The following is a 26788-nucleotide window of genomic DNA, read 5'->3' as shown; positions in this document are numbered from 1 at the left end:
TTGGGGGGGTGTGGGTGAGTGTGGGAGTGGATGGGGGATGTGTGGGGGGTGGGAGGGTGTGGGGTGTGTGGGGAGTGTGTGGGTGTGTGTGGGTGTGTGTGTGTGGGTGGGTGTGTGAGGGTGTGTGTGGGTGTGTGTGGGTGTGTGTGGGTGGGTGTGTGGGGGTGTGGGGGTGTGTGTGGGTGTGTGTGTGTGTGTGTGGGTGGGTGTGTGAGGGTGTGGGTGGGTGTGTGTGGGTGTGTGTGGGTGGGTGTGTGGGTGTGTGGGTGTGTGTGTGGGTGTGTGTGGGTGTGTGTGGGTGTGTGTGGGTGGGTGTGGGTGGAGAGGGCTCAGCAGGGAAGGCTACAAAATGCAAGTATCTCTGGGATGTATGCTGGGAAGAAACCTAATTAGCTCAGAGGATTTAGATTAACAACTGCTCAGTTCTTATGCTGTGAAGCTTATTACTAAACAAATATAAAAGAGTCTCAATTACTCATGTGATAGCTTGGTTAAGAGAGAAACTGTAAAACAAACAGTTATGTAGAAATAACTGTACTATTTTAACGACCAATGTGGTGCATAACTTACACAAATGTAACCATAACTTATATAGAGTCTAAACTTAAACAAAAACCAGTTTCTTAGTTTTGTTCATTAAGAAAGCAACTGCGGCTTTAAAGGCAGGAGCTCACAGCTTCCTGATTAACACCCACACCTCCCGAGCAATAAGGCCTCCAGTTGGCTACAGAAAGACAAAAACTGATACAAACAACAGAGAGACAGTTCTTTTAGGAAGCTCTTGCTAAGAAAAAAAAAATGACTCTTTAACACAAGCACACGTCTCAAAGCCAGATGTTCCTAGCCAAGGCAGGAAACTAAATCCCTTTGAGAAAGAACTCTTGCTGGCCAGACCCATGCAGGCCAGGAGACAAACACTTATGGCCTGAATAAATTCCGACAGTGGGGGAAGGGCAAGATGCAATAAAGAAGGAAAACCAAAACAAGCAAAACAAAACAAAACAACCTTAATAGCCAGAACATGGAAACAGCCTAAGTGTCCCTCAATAGAAGAATGGATAAAGAAACTGTGGTACATATACACTATGGAATACTATTCAGCTATTAAAAACAAGGAATTCCCGAAATTTGTGGATAAATGGATTGAGCTAGAAATGATCATAATGAGTGAGTTAACCCAGAAGCAGAAAGACTCAAATGGCATATACTCACTTATATCTGCATATTAGCCCCAGGGGCATGTCCCATGAAAGCCTTCACTTACCAGGAAACTGGGACAGAGGGGAGGACATTCTACTGGGACTCTTGATGAGAGAAGCATGGGAGAATGGCAAAGTAGAAGGACCCAGAGGGTCCTAGAAGCCTACAAGTAGAACATTACGATAGGCAGATTTGGGCTCAGGGGTCCCGCTCAAACTAAGGCACCAGCCAAGGACAATACAGGCGATAAACCTTAAACCCCTACCCAGATCTAGCCAATGGTCAGAACATTCTCCACAGTTGAGTGGAGAGTGGGATATTACTTTCTCACATACTCTGGTGCCTCACATTTGACCATGTCCCCTGGAGGGGGAGACCTGGTGGCACTCAGAGGAAGGATAGCAGGTTACCAAGAAGAGACTTGATACCCTATGAGCATATACAGGGGGAGGTAATCCCCCTCAGGAACAGTCATAGGGGAGGGGAATAAGGGGAAAATGGGAGGGAGGGAAGAATGGGAGGATACAAGGGATGGGATAACCATTGAGATGTAACAAAAATAAATTAATAAAGGAGAAAAAAAAAACCAAAACAACCTTTCTCTGAAGAAGCCAGAGTTAGACGGAGCAGCACCAAACTGGGGAGGCCTAGAAGGAGAGCTGGGATCTAAAAAATAAAAGTCCTTTAGAAGGAGGCTTTGAAATTAAAAAGAATTATTTTCTATGTTGAAAATAGAGAAAGTCACAATAACATAGTGATTCCGGATTCCATTTAAATTTATTTCTCTTAGCTTACAGATTTTTTTCATTGACAATTATACTTTTGTCTACCCTCTTTGGGAGAGATCAAGATAAAACAAACTTAGAGGAAAAAAGGACTGAAAAATTAGATGCTAAATTAAATGCAATAGAGGTTAAGGAAATCTTTGAATCAAAATAGAAAACCTTTAAAGAAATCCAGTCTAGAACTTGCAATACCAGAAGAGGTAGTTCTAAATGAGGAGAACTCACAAAGGCTTTAAAACTGCCACAATGGCTGATTGAGAAGATGACTAGAAGAGGACTCTGCTATCGGCCAACGCGCTCAGACCCGTGTTATACATGCACTGTCACGGAGCAACCACTGGATAGAGGTCTACATGCTAAAATAAAAGTGCAGACCCTGCTTGATGTTGCCTTGGAGAAAGGTCATCCAGTGGCCTGTATGTTTCATCTTGCAAAGTTTGGAGAACTGAAATATATGCCCCATGTCATGGGTTCATACTCAGAATTTCAATGAAATTTTGCCTTAGCTTCTGGAAGGCATGAGTCTAAGGCTGCACATTTGTTAAAATTGATGACTGTCTTGGAGATGCCTTTACAAAATCAGGCTGATGGCGCTTCAGCAGGCATATCCAATGTGGCACGACAATTTTTTTAAAATAACAATATGACATAAAACCTTCTACAGGTATTCTTATAATCCTATAGGCCATACAATTATAAAAAGACCTAACAATAACTTAAAATATAGTCATAACACGAAAGGGGAAAATGATATCTCCCCAGAATAGATTAAATAATGATTTACGAGTTTCAGAATGACTGAACCAGGCAAGTAGCACACCCTAAGATCCACTGGATTTTAGAAAGGACTGTTAATTAGATCAACATTTAAATATCCTAGTTCTAAAATGGAAGACAGGAAATGTGTTACACTTGGGGAAGGTGGTATGCACATGTTTCTACAGGAGAAGAAAAACTGTATTTCATCCAAACTTAATGGCAATCAGATCTGACAGAGGGAGACAGAAGGAAAGACACACCACCACCAACAGCACAGGTAACGTAGTTTGCTGATCCCTCCACATGAGAAGTGCTCTGAGACTGACTGAGACATGGAAATGTCTCCAGCCAGAACTTCAACTGTGCACGGCCAGTGAATCTTTGGCTACAAAATCCTCAGGACTTATGCCATTCGTTTAAATGGCATAGACAAAATTTATTTTAAAGTTTGGTTATGCAGTCTAGACTAACTTATATAGAAACGCAAATGCCTTATCTGCCCAAACAGAGAGGAGAGAACTGTTTTTAACTGAACTGTTCCCAGCACAAAGCCCGCAGATGTATTAGTACAAAAATGTATAATACCTTTGAAAGTCCATATATTTTGCAGAGCAAGAGGATCAGACACCAAAAAAAAAAAAAAAAAAAAAAAAAAAAAAAAAAAAGACAATGTAAGTATCCTAGGTGATCCAACCTCACAGATGACTGTTTCCTCAAAAATCTTTACCTGGGACAATTTCAAAACGGCTGTCTAGATCAGCCAGCACCACAGATTGCTTCAGTTACGCGCTCAACTTTCTCAGCATGCAGAGACTGGACAGCAAGAGTTACAGCTAGCTTTCTTAAGACCGGACTACATCCCAGTTTTCTTGTCTCCCCCTCAAAAAGAAAAAAAAAAACTACATCTACATCCCATTCCTAAGAGGGAGGTGGATGGTTTTTGGTTATTTTGTGGGTGACAGATGCTTCCTATTGTTTTAGGAGTTGGGTAGAGGAATGATAATAAAAGGTAGACTATTGGATCTACTCTGAGACCAAGAGCATTCATAAGCCGAAATCCTACATTGGTATAGATCTTTGTTCTGTATCTTGTCACGGCGTGCTGGCGTGCTAAGACACTGTGCCTATGCACCTTGGGGTGCTTGTCCACTAGAGGAGGAACTGCCTCTTGTGGGGGCATGGCCTTTGCCAACTGATAAACATCCTAGTTGAGAGAACATACACACACAAACACACACAAACACATACACACATATGTGGGGAGCCACAGAGCCCTTTGTGGACCCCCGCCTCCACATGGTGCCTGGCATGCATCCGGAGCCACCTCGATTTAAACAAACAACCCCTTATTTGAAAAAGGCCCGCTGCTCGAGAGCCTATCAGCGCGTGAGACGTGGCTTAGTGTGATTGGCTGTTTGGGTGGTATAAATGAGCGTGAGGGGAGTGGCTTGGGGGATTTCTCCGAAAAAGAAGGCCTGAATAAAGCTGCTTAGGAGAAGAACCGGTGGTCGAGTCTTTCTTGCCGGTCGAGCGAGGCACGGCAAGTGGTGGCCCGTACGGGGACCCGACTCCCCCACCGTCAAGTTCAGAACTCCAAGTGGTCAGGGATTGCCGGCGGGTAAGTTCCTGGTAAGTGGAGCTTACGACCCCTGGGGAAGAGGAAAGTCTTCGGGAGGGAGCTAATTCTTAGGTCTCCGGGAGGGAGCCAATAAGTGAAAATATGGGTGCGTCACAGTCTCATCCGGTTTTCGCCGCTCTTCAAGAGCTGTTAAAATCAAAGGGAACCAAATTAAAGAGTAAAACTTTGGAAACCTTTTTATCAGAATGTGATACCGTAGCCCCCTGGTTTGCTGAATCGGGTCAACTAGCCTCCTCGAGCTGGGACAAGTTAGGTAGGGATCTAGACTTCGCCTGGGAACAAGGCGATCTGAAAGGAGGTATAAGACCTATATGGAGGCTGGTACGCAGTTGCTTGGAGGATACCAGATGCTCACAGGCTCTGGAAGTAGGGAAACGGGCCTTAGAGCAGCTCAAAGAAGAAAGGTCTTTGAGGTCAGAGAAAGGGGACACATCAAGCGACAGTTCAGACTTGGAAGAAGATATTGAGGAATTAGCAGAAAAAATGGAGAGGTCCACCTCGTATCCAGACCTGACTCCATTTAAAAAGGGGAAGTTGCCAAAGGAGGAAGTGAAGACTAGAACTGGTGCGGAAGTTACCGCGCCTCCTCCTTATTACATTCCTAATCCAGGGCCAGAGGCAACCGCAAGCGCTCGGTCTCTCTGCCCGCAAGTTTGGAGGGACGTTAGAGCTGGTGCCTTGGGTTTTCCAGTGTTCCAGGATGCTCAGGGACAGCGCTACCACGAGCCCCTAGAGTTCAAGATTGTGAAGTCCCTTGCGGAGTCGGTACGTGCCTATGGCATCTCGGCTTCCTTCACAGTGGTGCAGGTTGAAGCGCTGAGCAGACACTGCATGACGCCCACAGATTGGGGTAGCCTTGCCAAGGCCTGCCTTGCTCCTGGTCAATACCTTGGTTTTAAGGCCTTTGTAATAGAATTTGCCGCTGAACTGGCTGCCGCTAACGCTGCAGCGGGAAATCCAGCCTGGGACAGGGACATTCTTCTAGGACAGGGCCGATTTGCAAATCAACAGACAGGGTATTCAATGCAAGTGTATGAGCAGATTAACCAAATTGCCATTAGGGCATGGAAGGCCTTACCCAATAAAGGGGAGGTAAGTGGGAACCTGACCAAGATCATCCAAGGTACCACAGAACCGTTTTCTGATTTTGTCGCCCGCATGGTTGAGGCAGCAGGGAGAATCTTCGGGGACCCAGATGTCACCATGCCCCTGGTTAAGCAGCTAGTGTATGAGCAATGCACAAAGGAATGCCGTGCTGCCATCACTCCTTATAAGGGCAAGGGGATAGAAGCCTGGATGAAAGTTTGTCGAGAACTGGGTGGGCCTTTGACTAATACTGGACTGGCCACTGCAGTAGTACAGCTCTCGAGAGGAAGGAAGTCTGCTCCCCCTGGCACTTGTTTCAAGTGTGGCAAACATGGACATTTAAAAAGACAATGCCCTGAGAGAGGAAGTGGACAGGGAGGGGGAGGAAACATTCAACCGAGACAACCAAGTTTGTGCCCCAAATGCAAAAAGGGGAACCAATGGGCAAATGAGTGTAGACCGGTGAAAGATATTAACCGTCAGCCTTTGACACCTGGCTATGGTGGAGCTCGTCCAAAAAAAAAAAAAAAAAAAACCGACAGCGGGGCCCATGTCCCCAGGGCCCGCAAATATATGGGGCCATGGACAATGGGAACCAGGAAAGCTGGGAGGAGGAGGAGAGGTGGCCATCTCTCCGTCGTCCCAAGAACCACGGAGAGCCACTTCGGGTTCCGCAGGGTTGGACCTCCGTTCCACCACCAGACTGGTGTTAACTCCCCAAATGGGTGTCCAATTAATAGAGACTGACTTCAAAGGACCCCTGAAGCCTCAAACAGTGGGGCTCTTGATTGGGAGGTCCTCCACTGCTCTCCAAGGGTTAATAGTACATCCAGGCATCATTGACCCCGATTATTATGGTACTGTTAAGATTATGGTTTCCTCGCCTCACGGTATTGTGGCCATATCACCAGGCGATCACATAGCACAATTGGTGATTCTCCCTAGTCTACATACTAATTTTCCATCAGCTAAACAAGAGAGAGGAAAGAAAGGTTTTGGGTCCAGTGGAGTTGATTTAACTTTCCTCTCTTTGCAATTGGATAAGAGACCAATTTTGGACCTGTTAGTAGAGGGTAAAAGAATTTCAGGGTTGCTAAATACCGGAGCCAACCGCAGCATTATTGCCAAAAAGGACTGGCCTACTGCTTGGCCCGTTCAAATTTCTTCACAGATCTTGCAAGGACTGGGATATGCCAAAGCCCCTGACATGAGTTCCAGAATGCTAAAATGGCAGGGTCAGGAGGGTCATGCTGGAGAAATTCAGCCCTATGTCCTTGACCTGCCGGTCACCTTATGGGGAAGAGATTTATTACAAGACTTGGGCTTTAGACTAACTAATAAATACTCAAAAGAATCACAGGGAATAATGAACCATATGGGTTATCATCCTAGTTTTGGCCTAGGAAAATATCTCCAGGGGCGGCATTCTCCTATAGAGCCAAAACAAAAACAAGGGAAAGAGGGTTTGGGTTTTTCTTAGGGGCCGCTGGGGAGGGGACTCCCATTACATGGAAGACTGAGGACCCTGTATGGGTTCCCCAGTGGCCACTTTCCTCAGAGAAATTACAGGCAGCCACAACCCTTGTTCAGGAACAGCTTAGCTTAGGACATATCCAACCTTCTGTGTCACCCTGGAATACCCCCATTTTCGTTATTAAAAAGAAGTCTGGAAAATGGAGGCTGTTGCATGACTTAAGAGCTATTAATGAGCAAATGCAAGTGATGGGACCAATTCAGCGTGGGCTCCCGCTACTTTCTACCCTGCCTCAGAATTGGCCCATAATTGTTATTGATAACGAAGACTGCTTTTTTTTTTCATTCCTTTAAATGAAAGGGATTGGGAACGTTTTGCTTTCATAGTTCCTTCTTGTAATCATGAAAAGCCAGACCAGAGATATGAATAAGTAGTGTTGCCACAAGGTATGGCTAATAGCCCTACGATGTGTCAGCTTTATGTAGGACAAGCTATTGAGCCATTGAGGAAAAGATACCCGAAATTAAGATGTATCCACTATATGGATGACATCCTTCTGGCACACAATGATGAAATCCTTTTGCATACAGCTTTCTCCGAACTAGACCAATTGCTGTGATGAAGGGGATTGTCTATAGCCCCTGAGAAGGTACAACAAGACACCATAGTGAGTTATTTAGGAACAAAGATTCTACCAAGACAAGTTTGCCCCCCAAAATTGCAGTTACGCCTGGATTGCCTACACACTTTAAATGATTTTCAGAAATTGTTAGGTGATATTAATTGGATTAGACCTTATTTAAAGATTCCAAATTATATCTTAAAGCCATTATTTGCAATTCTAGCGGGGGACAGTGATTTGAATTCCCCTCGACAATTAAATGAAGAAGCACGAAAGGCTTTAGATAAAGCTAATCAGGAATTGCAGAAAGCTTGCCTAAATAGAATAAAAGAAGGAATTCTCATTCACATGTGCATGTTACAAACATCAGACCAACCTACAGGAATTCTATGGCAAGATGGACCTTTATTATGGATCCACCCAAAATGTTCTCCTGCAAAAACTATAGATCATTATCCCACAGCCATTGCAAAATTAGCCATGCAAGGCCTAAAACAGAGTTTACAATTCTTCGGTATGGTCCCTGAAAGAATTATTGTCCCTTATGATAGTCACCAACTTCAAGTTTTGTTTGCAACAGTTGATGAATGGGCTATTTTAAAAACTAGTTTTGATGGGTATTTTGACAATCATTATCCTAAACATCCATTGATGACCTTCTTTAAGGTACATCCAGTAGTGTTTCCAAAAATTACTCGATCCCAGCCCATTAGTGGAGCTGTTAATATCTTTACAGATGGATCAAAGACCGGTTGTGGGGTTTTCTTAGTTGAAGGTCAAAAACCAATCCTCATACAATTCCGTCCTACATCACCTCAATGAATTGAGTTGCAAATTGTTTTAGAAGTTTTCAAAAGACACCCGGAACCCTTTAATTTAATCTCTGATTCTAATTATGTTGTGAATCTAGTAAAGACCCTGGAAGTAGCGGGGAATATCAGTGATAAGAGTCCCATTTTTGAAATAGTCAAAGAATTGCAGACAATAATCAGGGAAAGACATAAATCCTTTTTTGTACAGCACATTTGAGCTCATACAGGTCTTCCTGGTCTTCTGTCTATTGGTAATGATGTAGTTGATCAATGCATCCGCATGCAATTTGCCTTCATGGCCTCTAGCTTGGAGTTAGCAAAAGAATTTCATTCTAAGTTTCATGTTAATGCCCGGACCTTACAGGCTAAATTTCATATAACCCAAGCGGATGCTCGAGAAGTGGTGTTTCGGTGCCCACAATGTGTTATCCATCACCATCCTCCGTCCTACGGGGTGAATCCTCGTGGGCTTCGGCCGTTACAAGTTTGGCAAATGGATGTAACTCATTTTGCAGAATTTGGAAAATTAAAATATGTGCATGTATCAGTAGATACCTGCTCAGGTATCATTTTTGCTTCTCCCTTGACAGGGGAAAAGGCTTCCCATGTGATGACCCACTGCCTTGAGGCATGGGCTGCATGGGGGAAACCACAACAACTAAAAACAGACAATGGTCCTGCTTACACAGCAGCATCTTTTGCTTCCTTTTGTGAACATATGGAAGTGACATTAAAACATGGATTGCCATACAATCCTCAAGGACAGGGAATAATTGAACGCACTCACAGGACCTTAAAAGAATGCTTAATAAAACAAAAAGGGGAAATAGGCAATGGCTGCACCCCGAAAGAAAGAATAGCTTTAGCCCTGTTTACTTTAAATTTTTAAAATCTGGATATAGACGGACGATCCGCTGCTGATCGCCATTCCTCCACTGTGCCTTGTGGACAAGGTTTGGTGAAATGGAAGGATGTCTTGACTGGTGTATGGCACGGCCCCGATCCAGTCCTGGCGTGGACGAGAGGATCTGTTTGTGTTTTTCCCTGGACAGCAACTGACCCGGTGTGGGTTCCAGAACGTCTCGTCCGTAGGTGCCATCGAGATGATCTTCCTGTGGATCCTGTGGATGATAACCCTCCTCCCGCGCATTCATAGTCGGGAACCCCAATGGGGGATACTGTCAGTTTTCCCAAAGCCGATGTCAATTCGACATGATGCGCAAGCTTTTCCCTGTTTATTTACCTCAAATGCTAGATTAGAATTGCCCTTTGTACCCTTGGAAGAGCAAATTGGCCCCCCTTTTTGTTCATCCTATATAATGGTAGTTATGATGGTTCATGAAAATTATACCCAAGCCGCTAATCTGTCTAAGTTTTTATCAGATCAACTCCAGGGACATTGGTCAGCCATTCTCGAGCAGACACTCAACCACCTGCGTATCGCGATTGGAGCTGTTAATTCCACGCGTGTGGACCTGTCCCTCGCCACGAGCTTCTCTTCATGGATGGCTGCAGTGATGAACCACCTGAAAGAGTGGGCGGGAATAGGAGCCCTGGGGTTCTTGATGTTTGCAGTATGTGTGGTATGCTTTTGGTGTATTTGTCGTTTGTGAGTGTCTCAGATGCGTACTCAAGTTATGATGGCTCAGGCATCTGCCTTGCACCCTGAGGCAAGGCACTGCACAAGAGGTACATTGTTTGCAGTTAATGGCCTCCTGAGGAGCAAGTCTGATTGCATGTGGGTTGGTACCCCAGACCCCACCTCCAGAAAAAAGGTACCGGACGGGTCCAGTGCTGAGCCAAGTGAAGGGCTTTGGCTGAGTACTGTTGTACATCAGTGTCCATTCGACAGGATGGGTTCAGCACTCAATCTGGTGGAGGGCTTAGATTGTGGGCTGTTATACATCAGTGTTCTCCTGGAGATCAGACCTCTACTCTCGCCTGTTTCGTCAGCGCTAATAAAACAAAAGGGAGGAACTGTGGGGAGCCACAGAGCCCTTTGTGGACCCCCGCCTCCACATGGCGCCTGGCATGCAGCCGGAGCCGCCTCGATTTAAACAACCCCTTATTTGAAAAAGGCCCGCTGCTCGAGAGCCTATCAGCGCGTGAGACGTGGCTTAGTGTGATTGGCTGTTTGGGTGGTATAAATGAGCGTGAGGGGAGTGGCTTGGGGGATTTCTCCGAAAAAGAAGGCCTGAATAAAGCTGCTTAGGAGAAGAACCGGTGGTCGGGTCTTTCTTGCCGGTCGAGCGAGGCGCGGCACACATACACACACACACACATTTATATGATACCCAAAAAAAGAAGCGTGGCTTTTTGGTCTTGGCATCATTTCCTACCATTGGCTGTTCATCGCTCCACTTGGAGATGCTCCTAGAAAGAAACTCTCCAGAGACTGCTGCAAGGGCCCAGGGTAATGCTGCTGTTCCAGACTCCACCTGCTGCTCCAGACTTTGGCTGCTGCTCCAGACTCCAGGACCCAGGGTCCCGCGGCTGCTCCAGACTCCAGCTGCGGCAGTTGCAGCCATCTTTGCTGAATGGTTGGCTTTGCTGTTTGATGGATCTGCTGAAATCCTGATGTAAAAAAAGTGGAATCGCTCCAAGGAACTGAGTTTAAAAAGGTCTACTTCTCCTGTTCCCATTAACCTCTTTTCTTTCCTATCTAGGGTAGGTGGGTTGGAGGGGAGATATAAGCTTTAAAGAACACCAAATAAATAGGTTTTGAAAAAGCTCAAAGCCTACAGGTAACCATGTTTTTTAAAATACCCTATAGACACATTAGCATAACCATGTCGCTATCTTAAAACTACGGAAAGTTTCCATTCTTGCAATAGTGTCAGCTCATCCTTGCAGTGCATTGGTTGTCCTGGTTGCAGCAATCCTTGCAGCGCATTGGTTGTCCTGGTTGCAGCACATCCTTGCAGCGCACTGGTTGTCCTGCTTGCAGCACATCCTTGCAGCACATTGGTTGTCCTGGTGCAGCACATCCTTCAGCGCATTGGTTGTCCTGGTGCAGCACATCCTTCAGCGCATTGGTTGTCCTGGTTGCAGCACATCCTTGCAGCGCACTGGTTGTCCTGGTTGCAGCACATCCTTGCAGCGCATTGGTTGTCCTGGTTGCAGCACATCCTTGTAGCGCATTGGTTGTCCTGGTTGCAGCACATCCTTGCAGCGCATTGGTTGTCCTGGTTGCAGCACATCCTTGCAGCGCATTGGTTGTCCTGGTTGCAGCACATCCTTGCAGCGCACTGGTTGTCCTGGTTGCAGCACATCCTTGCAGCGCACTGGTTGTCCTGGTTGCAGCACATCCTTGCAGCGCATTGGTTGTCCTGGTGCAGCACATCCTTCAGCGCATTGGTTGTCCTGGTTGCAGCACATCCTTGCAGCGCACTGGTTGTCCTGGTTGCAGCACATCCTTGCAGCGCACTGGTTGTCCTGGTTGCAGCACATCCTTGCAGCGCATTGGTTGTCCTGGTTGCAGCACATCCTTGTAGCGCATTGGTTGTCCTGGTTGCAGCACATCCTTGTAGCGCATTGGTTGTCCTGGTTGCAGCACATCCTTGCAGCGCATTGGTTGTCCTGGTTGCAGCACATCCTTGCAGCGCACTGGTTGTCCTGGTTGCAGCACATCCTTGCAGCGCACTGGTTGTCCTGGTTGCAGCACATCCTTGCAGCGCATTGGTTGTCCTGGTGCAGCACATCCTTCAGCGCATTGGTTGTCCTGGTTGCAGCACATCCTTGCAGCGCACTGGTTGTCCTGGTTGCAGCACATCCTTGCAGCGCACTGGTTGTCCTGCTTGCAGCACATCCTTGCAGCGCATTGGTTGTCCTGGTGCAGCACATCCTTCAGCGCATTGGTTGTCCTGGTTGCAGCACATCCTTGCAGTGCACTGGTTGTCCTGGTTGCAGCACATCCTTGCAGCGCATTGGTTGTCCTGGTTGCAGCACATCCTTGCAGCGCATTGGTTGTCCTGGTTGCAGCACATCCTTGCAGCGCATTGGTTGTCCTGGTTGCAGCACATCCTTGCAGCGCATTGGTTGTCCTGGTTGCTCAGTTTTTTTCAATAACCCAGTGTCTCTCAGCTGCTGTTGGTCCTTTTTCACCAACATTAAGGAAATTTAAAGGGTTTTTTGTTTGTTTGTTTTTTGAGAAAGGAAATTTAGAGTTAAGAAAGCATTATTTAGTATGTTCCCAGGGGTTTTTACTCTTTGTTTGTTTAGTAAGCATCTCTTTTAAGGTATGATTGGCTCTTCCTACAGCTGTTTGTCCTGTGGGACTGTGTGGTATACCAGTAATATGCTTTATATCATAATATAAAAAGAATTACTTCATCTTATTGGATTCATATGCAGGGACACTGTCAGTCTTAATTTGTACAGGTGTCCCCATAGTTGCCATTATTTCCAATAAGGGTGTAATTACACAATCAGCCTTTCTAGAAGGTAAAGCAGTTGCCCACTGAAACCCTGAGTCCATATCAATGGTATGGTGTCTATATCTTTGTTTTCTAATTTCTGCATAATGACATCCATCTGCCAGATGCCATTCCTTTTTGTGCCCCAGGGGTTACTACTAGCAGGTAATAGAGTTTGGTTATACAGAGGACATGTTTTTAAAATTACTTTTTTGCTTTGTTGTCAAGTGATAGAAAATGTTTTCTTTAACTCTTTCCCATTAATATGTTGCTTACTAAATTTTGAGGCTTCTAACACATTTCCTACTAGCAATTGGTCAATTTCCTCATTTCCTTGTGTCAATGGACCTGCTAAACCTGCTTGAGACTGAATATGAGTAATATATATATATATATAATGGATACTTTCTACTTCTGATGGCCTATTGCAATCGCATAAATAACAAAGCCAATTCTGAGTTATCAGCAGTAAATTCAGAAGCCTCTGTGGGAAACAACTTTTTTGCATATAAAGAATCAGTAATTACATTAAGAGACTTGGGGAAAATCTAATAATATCATAAGGATTGCATAGACTTCTGAGTTCTGAACTGAGGTATATGGGCCTTTGATCATCTTGCTCGGTTTGTCTGATATAATCTGCAATCCCCATCCTGTTTGCATCAGTACAGAAGGTTGGTGCCTCTGGAATTGGTATTTCTTTACAATACGTGGAAGAATCAATTAGCTCTTTTTATCAACCATATACGTTTGCTTTTTGGATAGTTGTTATTAATTTCTTCCAAGTAGCTACTACAAGCTCTTTGCCAACTTTCTTGATCATCCATTATGACATTGTAGGGTCCTGCTTCAGGGCATGACAGCCATGGCCTGCCCTCTACCCAGGGGCGGGGCTTCCCCCCTCCCAGAGACTCACTATATAAACCAGACATTTGGGTGCCAGGGTCCCTTTTGTCCCTGTTTGCCCCCTCTTACATTCTTGCTGCCCCTGTCCTTTCCCTACCTCTCTGCCGTCTCTCCTTCCATCCCCAGCTCCCGCTCCCGCTCTTTTCCCCCTCCCATGCCACTTCCAATAAACCCGCTTTTATATATTATAGCTTCATCTGATTACTTAATCAATCAGACATAATCTCTGCATTAGTAAGAGGCACTACAATTTCAGCTGAATCTGTTCCTGACGACTGACGTCTTATTATACCTTTTATAATTAATTCAGAAATCTTTTCTGTATATGTCTTCTTTTTTTTTTTAACTTTATGAGCTAAAAAAATCCACTCCATAATACTATCTTCCCTTTGCATAATGAGCCGAAGGAAAAATGATCAAAATACAACTAATTTCACGACCAATTCAATCCACATAAGCATCTTGCACTCTTTGTTCTGTAAGAGTTAATGCTTTTTCTGCTTCGGCTGTTAGACATCTTGGGCTGTTTAAATCTGAATTTCCTTGTAATGTTCGAAACAAATTACTTAACTCATAAGTGATTAATCCAATTGTAGGCCTCAGCTAGTTAACATTACCCATTAATATTTGAGAATTGTTAAGAGTTTGTAATTGTTTTTGTTGTTGTTGTTGACTGATTTTGTAACCCAAATAACTAAGTGAATCTCCTCTTTGTATTTTTTTTTTAGCAACCTGTAACCCCCAGCATGACAGAATTCTTTTGTGATAAATGTTTTTCTAAAGTGTCTTCATCAAAATCAGCCAACAAAAGAGCGTGCATGAAATGATAAACGACAGATTGAGAAAATTGCCTACAAATTATTTTTAAATGTTGTTGCACAAAATATTGACATAAAGTTGGACTATTTAACATTCCCTGTGGAAGTACCTTCCAGTGACATCTCCTTATTGGAGCAATATTGTTCAGAGTAGGTTCTGAGAAAGCAAACCTTTCCTTATCCTGCTCATGCCAGGGCACTGTGGAAAAAAAAATCTTTCAAGTAAATTATTACTATAGGCCATAATCTCAGCAACAAAGAAGGTAAATAAAGTCTAGGATGAAAAGAAATCATTGGTTGAATTGCTCTGTTCACTGCTCTTAAATCTGTTACCATCCTCAATTTTTCTGATTTCTTTTTCACAACGAACACAGGGGCATTCCATGGGTCAGCCGACTCTTCCGTGTGTTGAGCCTCCAGCTGCTCTTGTACAAGTTGTTCAAGTGCATGAAACTTTTTTTTTGTTTTTGTCACGGGCCACTGATCTTGCCACACAGGCCTGTTTGGGGCAAGGCAGTTGATATGTCATCAATGGCCCCTTTTATAAACTTGAAAACTCAATCCCTGTGACGTCCTGTGTCTGGACAATGGGCACAGCTTGCGACTGCTCTTGACCATCCGTATCATACTTTCCCAGAAGCACGTACCCCCATGTCACTCATAATTTCCTCATTTGATGTCCCTGGAATTGCAAGAATATTAATTTGAGTACTCCACTGTTGTAAAAGATCCCTTCCCCATAAGTTTATCGGTATGTCAGCCACATAAGGTCTCAACCTCCCTGCTTGACCCTCTAGCCCAACACAGTTAATCAATTGGACACTTGGTCTTATCCATGATAATTTAGCAATTCCTATAAACTGTATATAAACCTCCTGAAGTGGCCAATCTGGATTCTAAGACTTTTGGGAAAGTATACTAACATCAGCTTCTGTATCCACCAAACCTTCTATTTCAATATCATTTATTTGCACCGTTAATTGGGGTCTCTGATCATTAACCACTGTTTGCCAGAACACACGTTTTCCAGTTCTCCCAAAAGCCCCTGCTCTTTCTACTGGCGTGGCCTTGCCCTCGATGTAAGGCGACAGTGACAGCTGAGCAATTCTATCCCCTGCGTTCATTTGCATCTCCTTTTCATACATGCCGTGATTTTAATGTCTTACATGTAATCCCCATCTATGGTACCTGGATAGACAATGAATCCCTGAGAAGCTAATGCACTTCTCCCCAGGATGATTCCTGCTGTCCCTGAAGGCAAAGGACCACAAACCCCAGTGGTTAACTTGTAATATTCCACTTTTGGGGACAGTGTAAGAGGCAGCATGGATAAGATCCGAAGTACTTAGTTTTCACTCTCTTGATTGCTTGGTACCTTCTGGCTGACCAAAGGAAGACAGCTCATGTTGTTTGCCTAGAGCTGACAGACCCCTCTGTTGGCTTCCCAACGGCAAGATGGTACCTTTTATGCCTCTCTTGAACCTACAATCTCTAGACCAATGTTTGCCCTTTCCACAGTGGCTACAATACCCTGGAAGCCTTCGTGTTCCATTGTAGCCAGAGTCTGCTTGTTCTTTTCTACGAATACCATTCTCTCCAGGGTCGATGCACCTGCTATTTTAAGCTCTGATTCTTCTGGCCCTACAATTTCCTTGGAAATGCCCAACTTCACCACAGTTAAAGCAGTGGGCATTTCGATTCCTGAGACTTGCAGCTACAGCTCCTGCTGTGGTATCGGCATGGTGCTCCTGAGAGACAGTGCCAGTTGTCTCGCTTATCCATCCATCAGGGCTGCTCACGCTTTCAACAGTCTAATTGCTCTCTTACATTCAGTATTTGCATTTTCAAATACCAAGAGCTCTATCCAGGACTTTCTGGTCTCTGGGTCTGATATGGCTCTATTTACAGCTGAATCGAATCTCTTTAAGAATTTGGTAAAGGCTTCTGCCGGGCCCTGCATTACTTTAATATATGAGGTGGGCTCCCCCCTCCCCCCACTCTATGTCCTAAGCTCTTACGGCTGCAACACTACATTGTTCAGCTATGACATCATCACACTGGATTAGTTGGAGTTCAGCGTGATGCCTTTTACCAAGCAGTTGGTCGTTAGCAATATTACCCCCCCCCCCCCGTGCTATATTACGTTGTTCTGTTTTTGTGCCTTCCTGCCTCTGCCAGGATGATGACTGTAACTGTTGACCAGCTCCTAGCACAGCTGACACCAATCCCTCCCAGTCTTGGGAGATAATTCGACGCTGCTTAGCCAGCCCAGTGATTCAATATTTCTTTAAGGAATGGAGGTTGCAAGCCATACAATACAACAGCCTCTTTAAAATGCTTTAAATTAAGATTTCCACTGGACACCATGTCAACTCATTATAAGCACGACCACTATTGTCACCAGCCTATCCTGCACACAGACTGGAGAGCCTGGTGCTGCCTGTGTAGCCCCAGGCATCTCCCCTGGTGACTTATTTGGCTCAGCACTAACCAGTTGTCCTTGTATAGTGTCCTGCTCTTCCTGACCCCTTGTCTCACACAGGCGCTCTGGGCCCCGGGCAGTGGGGTAAGGGGGGATGTCAGTCTGCCTTTCAGCCTAGTTTGCTTCCCCCTTTCATCATGTGGGCAGCTGCCTGTGTTGGATGCCAAGCTTGGGTCCTGTTGTTCCCCCACCGGCTCTTTTTGCTTTCCAAGCGTTTCAACCTCCATCCACAAACTTTCTACACGCACAGCCATCTTAACTCTGTGGTCCTTTCTAACACAAGACAGCTGTGTTAGATGCCTTCTGGGTTCTCAGCTTCTCCCCAAATCTTTTTCAACATGATAGATACGAAGACTGGGAAGCCGAACCAGACACCCCCCCCCCTCCGGGAGCAAGGCAGAAGACCCCTCAGCAGCAGCAGCAGCAACTGCTATTTTGCTCACCTTCTTAAATGGCACTGCCAACCCATCGTAACCCGCCGAGCCCTCTTCGGCATTACAAGTGAAAATCCCCATTATGCCTAAACCATGGCTGGCCACCAACCTGTAGGCTTTTCTTTTGCGAAACCTGCTTCCTTTAGGGTCCTTAAACACTTCAGTCTCACTTCTAACCCACCAAGCCTTCTCAGATATCATCTTTTCTTTGCCTAAGAATTCCCATGGGAGAATGAGTAGAAGGTAAAATAAGCAAAATACAATCACGTTTGGGATCCAGGTGATCCACACGTGCATTCTATAATCTCCCTTCTACTGGAGACAACCCTCTCTCAGCCTCAGCTGATAATGTTATTGGACGATTCAAGTATTATCACCTTGTAAGGAGATGCTATATGGGGTCAAAGTGCCTTCTTCTACAGTGTTTTTCATTTTTTAACGCAGAAAAAGATTTTCTTTTTAATCTCACTAATGCCTTGCTTCAGAGACTTCACTTTATATACACATTTACCAAAACAATTTTGCTTATTTCTCTTTAGTCTTTCTTCAGAGCTGTCACTATTTAAATGCAGTGTTTCTTTCTATGACTGCCTGTGCTCACATTCTCTACTTTCAGTGTCTCGGTACCCTTACAAAACAGTTTTACCTACTTACCCTTTCCCGATTCCAAACTTTGATGTTTATTTCTGCACTAAGTTTCTCTGAACCCTGTCCTCTACGGACGCCTACACGATGCGCACATTACCAGCTCAGATGTTTCCGGCTGTGGTCTCTGCTCCCTGTGGCTGGGGATCCTAACCTTCCAAAGGCTGGAGAAGGACAGGCACTGACCAACAGGGGGGACGGTGATGGGCCATAGAAGCAATACTAAACACTTGCCAGCACTTAGCTCTCAGCACAGAATTAACAACTGAAAACACAGAGATGCACCGTAACACAATACGAAGGAAGGTCACCCCAAGAAGCTTGTAGAAACCTAGTGGGACCACTGTGGCCCAGGGCTCCTGCTGTGAGTTGACGCTCACCGCATGACAGGAGCCCAATCTGTTACGCACAGATTTTCCCTCATGGACCATTTCTCTGCAGCAGGCAAACTGTGGAGATGACCCAACTGCTACCAGCAGATGAACACACACAAACTGTGGCAGATAAATCCACTGCCATGTTAGTCGGCTCCAAAAAAATACAAACTTTAAAACATTTTTTTGTTACTTTTTAAGTTAGCAGGCAAAGAATTAGATATCGTTGTGACATTTTCACATCCTGCCTTTTAGTGTTTAACAGGACTCTGACAGTACTCAACATCCGCCCAGGGCTCCAAGGAAAGATGGGTCCACCATGTCTGTTTTCCTGAGGCCACATCAGGTCACAGCACCTACGCTCATCAAACTCAGTCTTGGAGACGTGAACACAGTGCTGGCTAAGGAGGTGGACATAGAGCCTGTTTACCAGCTGATCTCAGCAGCTGCCCACAGTGCCTGATGTATCCTGACTACTCATTGCTGGACCTGCACTGTCAGGGTCCCTGAGCACGCCCCTCCCTCCCAGCGTCTCCCAAGGACGAAGGCAATAGAGCCAGCAGAGGAAGAGAAGCTTCCCAAAATGTCAGCTAGGACAGGAGCAGACCTGGGCCGTAGCTCCACCCGCTGAACCCACAGAGGGTCCTCCTGACCCTTCTCTTGCAGACAGTGGAGATCATGGCCACCCAGCCTCTCAGCTTTGGATCACAGCCTTCCCAGAACACATGTCTCCTCCTCTTCCATGCTCAGGAAATGAAGCTGCGTCTGAGACAAATGAAACAGCATGTCTGTCCTCGGGACAGAGGCCGTGATGGTGACTGGAGGGATAACCCCCTTCACAGTGTTTGAAGGTGTGTCTGTGTGTTGTCAACTGTTAATTTGTAACAACCTGGGAGCTAAAGGCCATCAGGACTTTGGTATTGTCCTTTCTATGGTCCATCACTGGATTTTCGATTGTGTAAATATTCCTCCTTCCTCACCTGCTAAGGCAATCTAGAATTGTGTCAGAGATTGTCTTGCTACTGCCTGGATGGAATAAAGATCTGATGGCCAATACTGGGCAGGAAGAAGAGGGCAGAGCTTCTGGGCAGAGAGAAGGATGCTGGAGAAGAAAGGAGAAGTGAGAAATTCCAGAGGGGACCCAGACAGGAGCAGACATGGACAGCAGCAGAGCAGAAGGGTAGAGAGCTCGCCACAGGGCAGCTTGTAGGTAGGAGAGCCTGGTTCAGTCAGATGAGCTAGCTGGAGAGTGGCCCAGCAAAAGGCCTAAGCTTTACACTATACTAAAGCCTCCAGGTCTTTATTTATACTGATGGTGGGTCCACAGATTGTCGCAATACAGGTGACGGGCACACAACAGAGTTCTCACATCAGTTGTGACCCAAATGGCCCCTTAGCTCCAAGTGGGAGTAAATCCTACTTGACAGACGCCACACTGGCAAACCCAGGCAACCAGCTGTGTCACAGAAGGAAGAATGCTCTAGTTGGAGACTCCAGGGCTTCCCTCTGTGATGAAGAGAGTTCCGAGGCCAGGACACAGAGAGGCCCTCACAGGAGACAAGGGGTTCCCATCACTCTTGGTCAAAGTGGGGCATGGAGGGCTGAAAACTACCTCTAGGAAGGGAGAGGAGGAGGAGGAGTCCTGACCACAGGCCTGGTCCCCAGCTCACGGGACCCTGGGAGGTGCTCCTGCTGGAAGGACGCTGAGCTCACAAGGCAGCAGAGCTGACATCAGAGTGGCCGGCCTGAGAGCAGTGCTGGATCTGAAGCTCTTCTCCACAGAGGGGAACAGCGCCATCAGCAGACACCATGCAGCCCCTCTCAGACCCTCCCCACACAGGGAGCATCCTCCTGCAAAGATTCCTGCTCACAGGTGAGGGAGCCAGCCCTGGGGCTAGGAGGGAGGAGGATGGGCAGGGATGAGATAGGGCCCCTTGGGGAGAACAGAACCCAAGAGAGGACACAGGCCTTCTGCTTGGTGTCTAGGAGAGGACGGGAAGAGGGACAGACGCTCCACACAGGAAGCCTTCAGTGAGGGAGAATTAGTAAGAGTTAGAAAGCTCAGTGCTCCCTGGGCGACAGTAATGCTCATTTGCTTCATGGTCTTCCCCTCCCTTTTTTTTTTTTATTAATTTATTCTTGTTACATCTCAATGGTTATCCCATCCCTTGTATCCTCCCATTCTTCCCTCCCTCCCATTTTCCCCTTATTCCCCTCCCCTATGACTGTTCCTGAGGGGGATTACCTCCCCCTGTATATGCTCATAGGGTATCAAGTCTCTTCTTGGTAACCTGTTGTCCTTCCTCTGAGTGCCACCAGGTCTCCCCCTCCAGGGGACATGGTCAAATGTGAGGCACCAGAGTATGTCAGAAAGTAATATCCCACTCTCCACTCTACTGTGGAGAGTGTTCTGTCCATTGGCTAGATCTGGGTAGGGGTTTAAAGTTTTACGGCCTGTATTGCCCTTGGCTGGTGCCTTAGTTTGAGCGGGACCCCTGGGCCCAAATCTGCCTATCATAATGTTCTACTTGTAGGTTTCTAGGACCCTCTGGATCCTTCTACTTTGCTAATCTCCCATGCTTCTCTCATCTAGAGTCCCAATAGAATGTCCTCCCCTCTGTCCCAGTTTCCTTGTTAGTGAAGGCTTTCATGGGACATGCCCCTTGGGCTAATATGCAGATATAAGTGAGTATATACCATCTGAGTCTCTCTGCTTCTGGGTTAACTCACTCATTATGATCATTTCTAGCTCAATCCATTTATCCACAAATTTCGGGAATTCCTTGTTTTTAATAGCTGAATAGTATTCCATAGACGGGCGCTGTAACCACACCAGGCTGACTCTCCACACACAAGTAAAACTGTGCTGATCAAACTCTGGACGGAAGGGATTGGGCATACACACACACACACACACACACACACACACACACTCACACCTGCACAGGGAGGTAAGCCTTTTTAAGATAACTGAGCTCTTAATACTGATACTCTGCAAGCTACTCCAAAACAGAGAAATGGATGGAACATTACTAAATTCTTTCTATGAGGCCATAGTCACGTTGATACCTAAACCCCACAAAGACCCAACAAAAAACAGAGAATTTCAGACCAATTTCTCTTACGAACATTGACGCAAAAATACTCAATAAAATACTCGCTAAACAAATACAAGAACATATCAAAGACATCATTCCCCTTGGCCAGGTAGCCTTCATCCCAGGCATGCAGGGATGGCTTAACTAAGGAAAGCCATCAGTGAAATCCACCATGTAAACAAACTGAAAGAGAAAATCACATGAGCATCTCCTTAGATGCAGAAACAGCATTTGACAAAATCCAACACCCATTCATATTTAAAGTTCTGGACAGATCGGGAACACAAGGCACAAACCTAAAAGTAATAAAGGCCAAATACAGCCAGCCCATAGCCAACATCAAATTAAATGGAGAGACAGTCAAGGAAACTCCTCTAAAATGGGGGACCAGACCAGCCTGCCCGCTTTCTCCATATCTCTTCAATATAGTTCTTGAAGTTCTAGCCAGAGCAATAAGACATCAAAAGGAGATCAAGGCGATCCAAATGGGAAAGGAAGAAGTCAGATTATCCCTATTTGCAGATGATATGATAGTCTATATAAGTGACCCCCGAAATTCCACCAGAGAACCCCTACAGCTGATAAACACCTTCAGCAAATTGGCTGGATACAAAATTAACTCAAAAAAGTCAGTATCTTTCCTATATACAAATGACAAACACGCAGAGGAAGAAATTAGGAAAACTACACCCTTCACGATAGCCACAGGCAATATAAAATATCTAGGAGTAACTATAACCAAGCAAGTGAAGGACTTGTTTGAAAAGTACTTTAAATCCCTGAAGAAAGACATTGAAGATGACATCAGAAGATGGAGAGGTCTCCCTTGTCCGTGGATCAGGAGAATTAACATAGTAAAAATGGCCATCTTAACAAAAGCAATTTACAGATTAGATGCCATCCCTATCAAAATACTTACAAAGTATTTTGAAGACATTGAAAGATCAATTCTCAACTTCATATGGAGAAACAAAAAGCACAGAACAGCAAAAACAATCCTATACAATAAAAGACCCTGCGGAAGAATCCCCATACCCTATCTCAAGCTGTACTACAGAGCAACAGTAATTAAAACAGCATGGTACTGGCACAGCAATGGGCTGGTGGATCAATGGAATCGAATCGAAGACCTACACATGGATCCACACACATTTGGTCCCTTGATTTTTGACGAAGAAGCCAAATCTGTTCAATGGGAAAACGACAGCATCTTCATCAAATGGTGCTGGTCTAACTGGATGTCTACATGTAGAAAAATACAAGTAGACCCATCTTTGTCACCATGCACAAAACTCAAGTCCAAGTGGATCAAAGACGTCAACATAATACCAGAGACATTAAATCTGTTGGAAGAAAAAGTGGGGAAGAGCCTGGAACACAGTGGCACAGGAGATAACTCCCTGAACAGAACACCAACAGCCCAGGCCTTAAGGTCAACAATTAATAAATAGGACCTCATGAGGCTGAGAAGCTTCTGTAAGGCAGAAGACACTGTCAAGAGAACAAAGCGACAGCCTACATACAGCCTGGGAAAAGATCTTCACCAACCCTACATCTGACAAAGGTCTACTACCCAAAATATATAAAGAACTCAAGAGAGTAAACACCACCAAACCAGATAACCCAATTAAGAAATGGGGCTCAGAACTAAACAGAGAACTCTCAACAGAGGAATATCAAATGGCTGAGAAACACTTAAAGAAATGCTCAACCTCGTTAGTCATCAGAGAAATGCAAGTCAAAACGACACTGAGATTCCATCTTACACCCATCAGAATGACTAAATTCAAAAATTCAGGTGACACCGCATGCTGGCGAGGATGTAGGGAAAGAGGAACACTCCTTCATTGCTGGTAGGGAGGCAAACTGGTACAACCACTTTGGAACTCTATCTGGTGCTTTCTCAGAAAACTGGGAATAGAGCTTCCTCAAGACCCAGCTATTCAGCTCCTTGGAATATACCCAGAAAATGCTCCACCACACAACAGGGACAAATGCTCAACCATGTTCATAGCTGCCTTATTCATAACAGCCAGAACATGGAAACAGCCTAAGTGTCCCTCAGTAGAAGAATGGATAAAGAAACTGTGGCACATTTACACTATGGAATACTCCTCAGCTATTAAAAATAAGGAATTCCCAAAAGTTGTGGACAAATGGATTGAACTAGAAATGATGATAATGAGTGAGTTCACCCAGAAGCAGAATGAGTCAAATGGTATATATTCACTTATATGTAGACACTAGCCCAAGGGACATGTCCCATGAAAGTCTTCACTTACCAGGAAAGTGGGTCAGAGGGGAGGTATCCTATTGGAACTTTAGGTGAGAGAAGCATGGGAGAATGGGGAAATAGAAGGATCCAGAGGGTCCTAGAATCCTACAAGAATATGCTGGGCGGATCTGGGCCCAGGGGACCTGCTCAAACTATGGCACCAGCCAAGGACAATACATGCAGTAAACTTCAAACCACTACCCAGATGCAGCCCATGGACAGGACATTCTCCACCGTTGAGTAGAGAGTGGGGACTGACTTTCACACGAACTCTGGTGCCCCTTGATGGGGAGGCCTGGGGACACTGAGAGGAAGGATAGCAGGCTACCAAAAAGAGACTTGGTACCCTATGAGCATACACAGGGGGAAGAGGTCCCCCTTAGTCACAGACATAGGGGAGGGGAGTAGAGGGAAAGCGGGAGGGAGGGAGGAATGGGAGGATACAAGGGGTGGGCTAACAATTGAGATGCAATATGAATAAACTAATAAAATATTAAAGAAAAATGATACCTGAGCTCCAACAGAGATCACCCCAGTCTGTCCTCACAGGGCCTCATCACCCTGAGCAGAAAGAGAGCAACAAGGACATCTAGTGGCTGAGGCCAGGGGTTGACAGGAAGCAAGGAGGACACAGAGCAAGGAAAGGTCGGAAGGAGATGAGCAGAAGGCTCTTAAGGAGGAATCCACAGGGGCTACACACACACAAATACACACGCACATGCACACACACACACACACACACACACACACACACACACACACACAGAGCTGAGGGAAGGGCACACACTCTCATGACCTAGAGCCCCATCTTTCATCTTCTAGAAGGGTCTCCCACTGATGAGTTTCTCTCTTCTCCTCCCTAGCCACTTTTTTAACCTGCTGGCACCTCCCTCCAAGTATTGGAGTGTCCATTAAGGCAGAGCCGACCATAGTTCATGAAAATATGAATGTTTATCTTCATCCCGGAGATGTACCAATTGGCACTTTGATAGCTAGCTGGTTCAAAGGAAGAAACCATGAGAGGGAGAACCTAATTGCATCATATTCCATAACAGAAGACAGGATTACAACAGGACCACTCCACAACTGGAGAAAGGAAATGTTCAAAAATGGAACATTGAAAATAAGGCAGCTAGCAAAAGAAGATTCTGGAGACTACCTTCTGGTCTTAGCTACCAGGGAACAACAGGAAACATCTGCATATACAACACTTACAGTATACCGTAAGTGATCCCCGCCGTCTCTTGCTGAGTTGGGTTCATTGCACTTAACACACACACACACACACACACACACACACACACACACACGCTCACACTCACACAAATTCACACACACATATTCACATACACACTCACACAGACATATTTTCACACACATTCACACATTCAAACACACAACACAAATATACACGTGCTCCCACACACACACAAACTCACATACTTGTGCACCCACACGGAGAGCGTGGGCTGCATCATGGCCCCTCACTGGGCTTACAGCACTCACTGTAGGCCACACGGTGGAAACAGTTCACAAGAGGGGCCTCCTTCCCCTGCATCCGAGCTGCACAAAGCAGGCTGGTGTGCAGGGGAAGCTCTGCCCCACACCTGCTCTCAGTCCCAGGTACATGGCTCTGAGGAGGACCCGGAGGACCCACTAAGGACTGCCTAAGGGACCTGGATCCTCACCAAGTCGGTCTTTTCCCCAAGATCTGGAGGTGGTGAGCACTGTGAGAGTTATCTAGAGATGAGACACTGATCCCAGAACACTTACCCTGCTGAAAGGAATCCAAAGCACGAGGAAGTGCAGTTGCTGAATCTGGGCCACCCAGGGCATGAGTGCTGGTCAGAGGACCAGATGCCACCTGCAGCCACATCCTCGCCTCTATGGCTGGATGCCTTCAGAAGCCCCTGGGGCCCTGGTGGGTAAGGGACTGTTCTCATGGACAGGAGACTTGGAGGAGAGACTGGTCAGTGGGTCAGAGCAACACACACAATCCTTCTCCATAAACAGAATCACAGGAATCAAGACAATGAGCAGTGAGTGCGCGCATGTGTGGGTGGAGGAACAAACAGCACTATGTCCTGAACCTTTCTGAAACTGCAAAGCAAGCAGAGCCCGGGACACTCAGAGCACACCTACTCCTGGCCCTCCTGGAGGCTGACACCTTCCTCCTCCTCCTCCTTCCCTTGTTCCCCTTCCTCATGCTCCTCTTCCCCCTCCTCTTGCTCCTCCTCCTCTGGCCTGCTGCTCCTAGGGTCCCCTTGCCCAAACACCAATCACAGGTTGGCCCTAAGGCTGCAGGGAGGTAGGAAGGGTCTTAGCATCATTCTGGTTTGCTTATATATTCTTAATTCAGTTACACACTCACACAGACGTGTGGAGAAAGAGGAAGGGAAGGCACATGCAACAGCTCCTCTGTGGAACTCACTGGACAACCTGTGAGAGTCAGCTCCCCGTATACCATAGGGGTTCCTGGAACAGAACTCAGGACACTAGACCATGAAGCCTTCTTGCTGGCCTGTGGGATTATTCAGGGCTCTCTGGAGCTCATGGCCTATGTGGACATGGAGGTCACTGTGAGACACCTGCGTCTCTCTCTCTCTCTCTGTTACTTCTGTGCCTCTCACACCCTCTTCCCTCTCTCCAGGCAGAGGTACTGCTCCTACCTTGCCCTTCCCTGCAGTGTGTGGCTGAGCATCCATTCTTTAGGTACTGACCCCTGGGCCTGCACTCCCTCCAACAGTAGCAAAGGGCACACGCATAGGTAGAGGCCGAGGCCCCATTATGAGCCAAGGGTCCAGCAGTCAGTGTGTCTGATCCAGGGCTCTTGTGTGACCCACATGTGAAATAGGCCACAAGACAGGACAGAAAGGGTCCTTACTCTGTCTACACTGCGAGGCAATGGGTCTGAGGCAGAAGCACAGGCTGGCAAGCCACAAAGCTCCAGGCTGCTTCCCAGCA

General features: G+C 46.0%; 1 protein-coding gene and 1 long non-coding RNA gene across 6 annotated transcripts in view; one reads left to right on the top strand and one right to left on the bottom strand.

The window, feature by feature from the left end:
- The window catches only part of LOC311591374, a 46476-nt gene that overhangs the window by 9171 nt on the left and 10517 nt on the right, over positions 1–26788 (bottom strand). The window lies entirely within an intron of this gene.
- Positions 19320–26788, top strand: part of LOC311591367 (pregnancy-specific beta-1-glycoprotein 2-like) — a 42811-nt gene continuing 35342 nt past the window's right edge. Inside the window, exons 1-2 of one of the 5 annotated variants that reach the window (XM_084770905.1) lie at positions 19320–20324; positions 24688–25047. In XM_084770905.1, coding sequence (XP_084627031.1) covers positions 20261–20324; positions 24688–25047 — 424 coding nt within the window. In that variant the 5' untranslated portion in view covers positions 19320–20260. Of the gene's footprint in view, positions 20325–21044; positions 21137–24687; positions 25048–26788 lie in introns of all 5 variants that reach the window. The other 4 variants (XM_084770904.1, XR_014777086.1, XM_084770906.1 and 1 more) reach the window with 4 other exon arrangements.

The sequence above is a fragment of the Acomys minous genome (genome assembly GCF_964271855.1).
Source record: "Acomys minous genome assembly, chromosome: 20".
Lineage (NCBI taxonomy): Eukaryota > Metazoa > Chordata > Mammalia > Rodentia > Muridae > Acomys > Acomys minous.
This window is presented reverse-complemented; position numbering and strand designations above follow the sequence as displayed.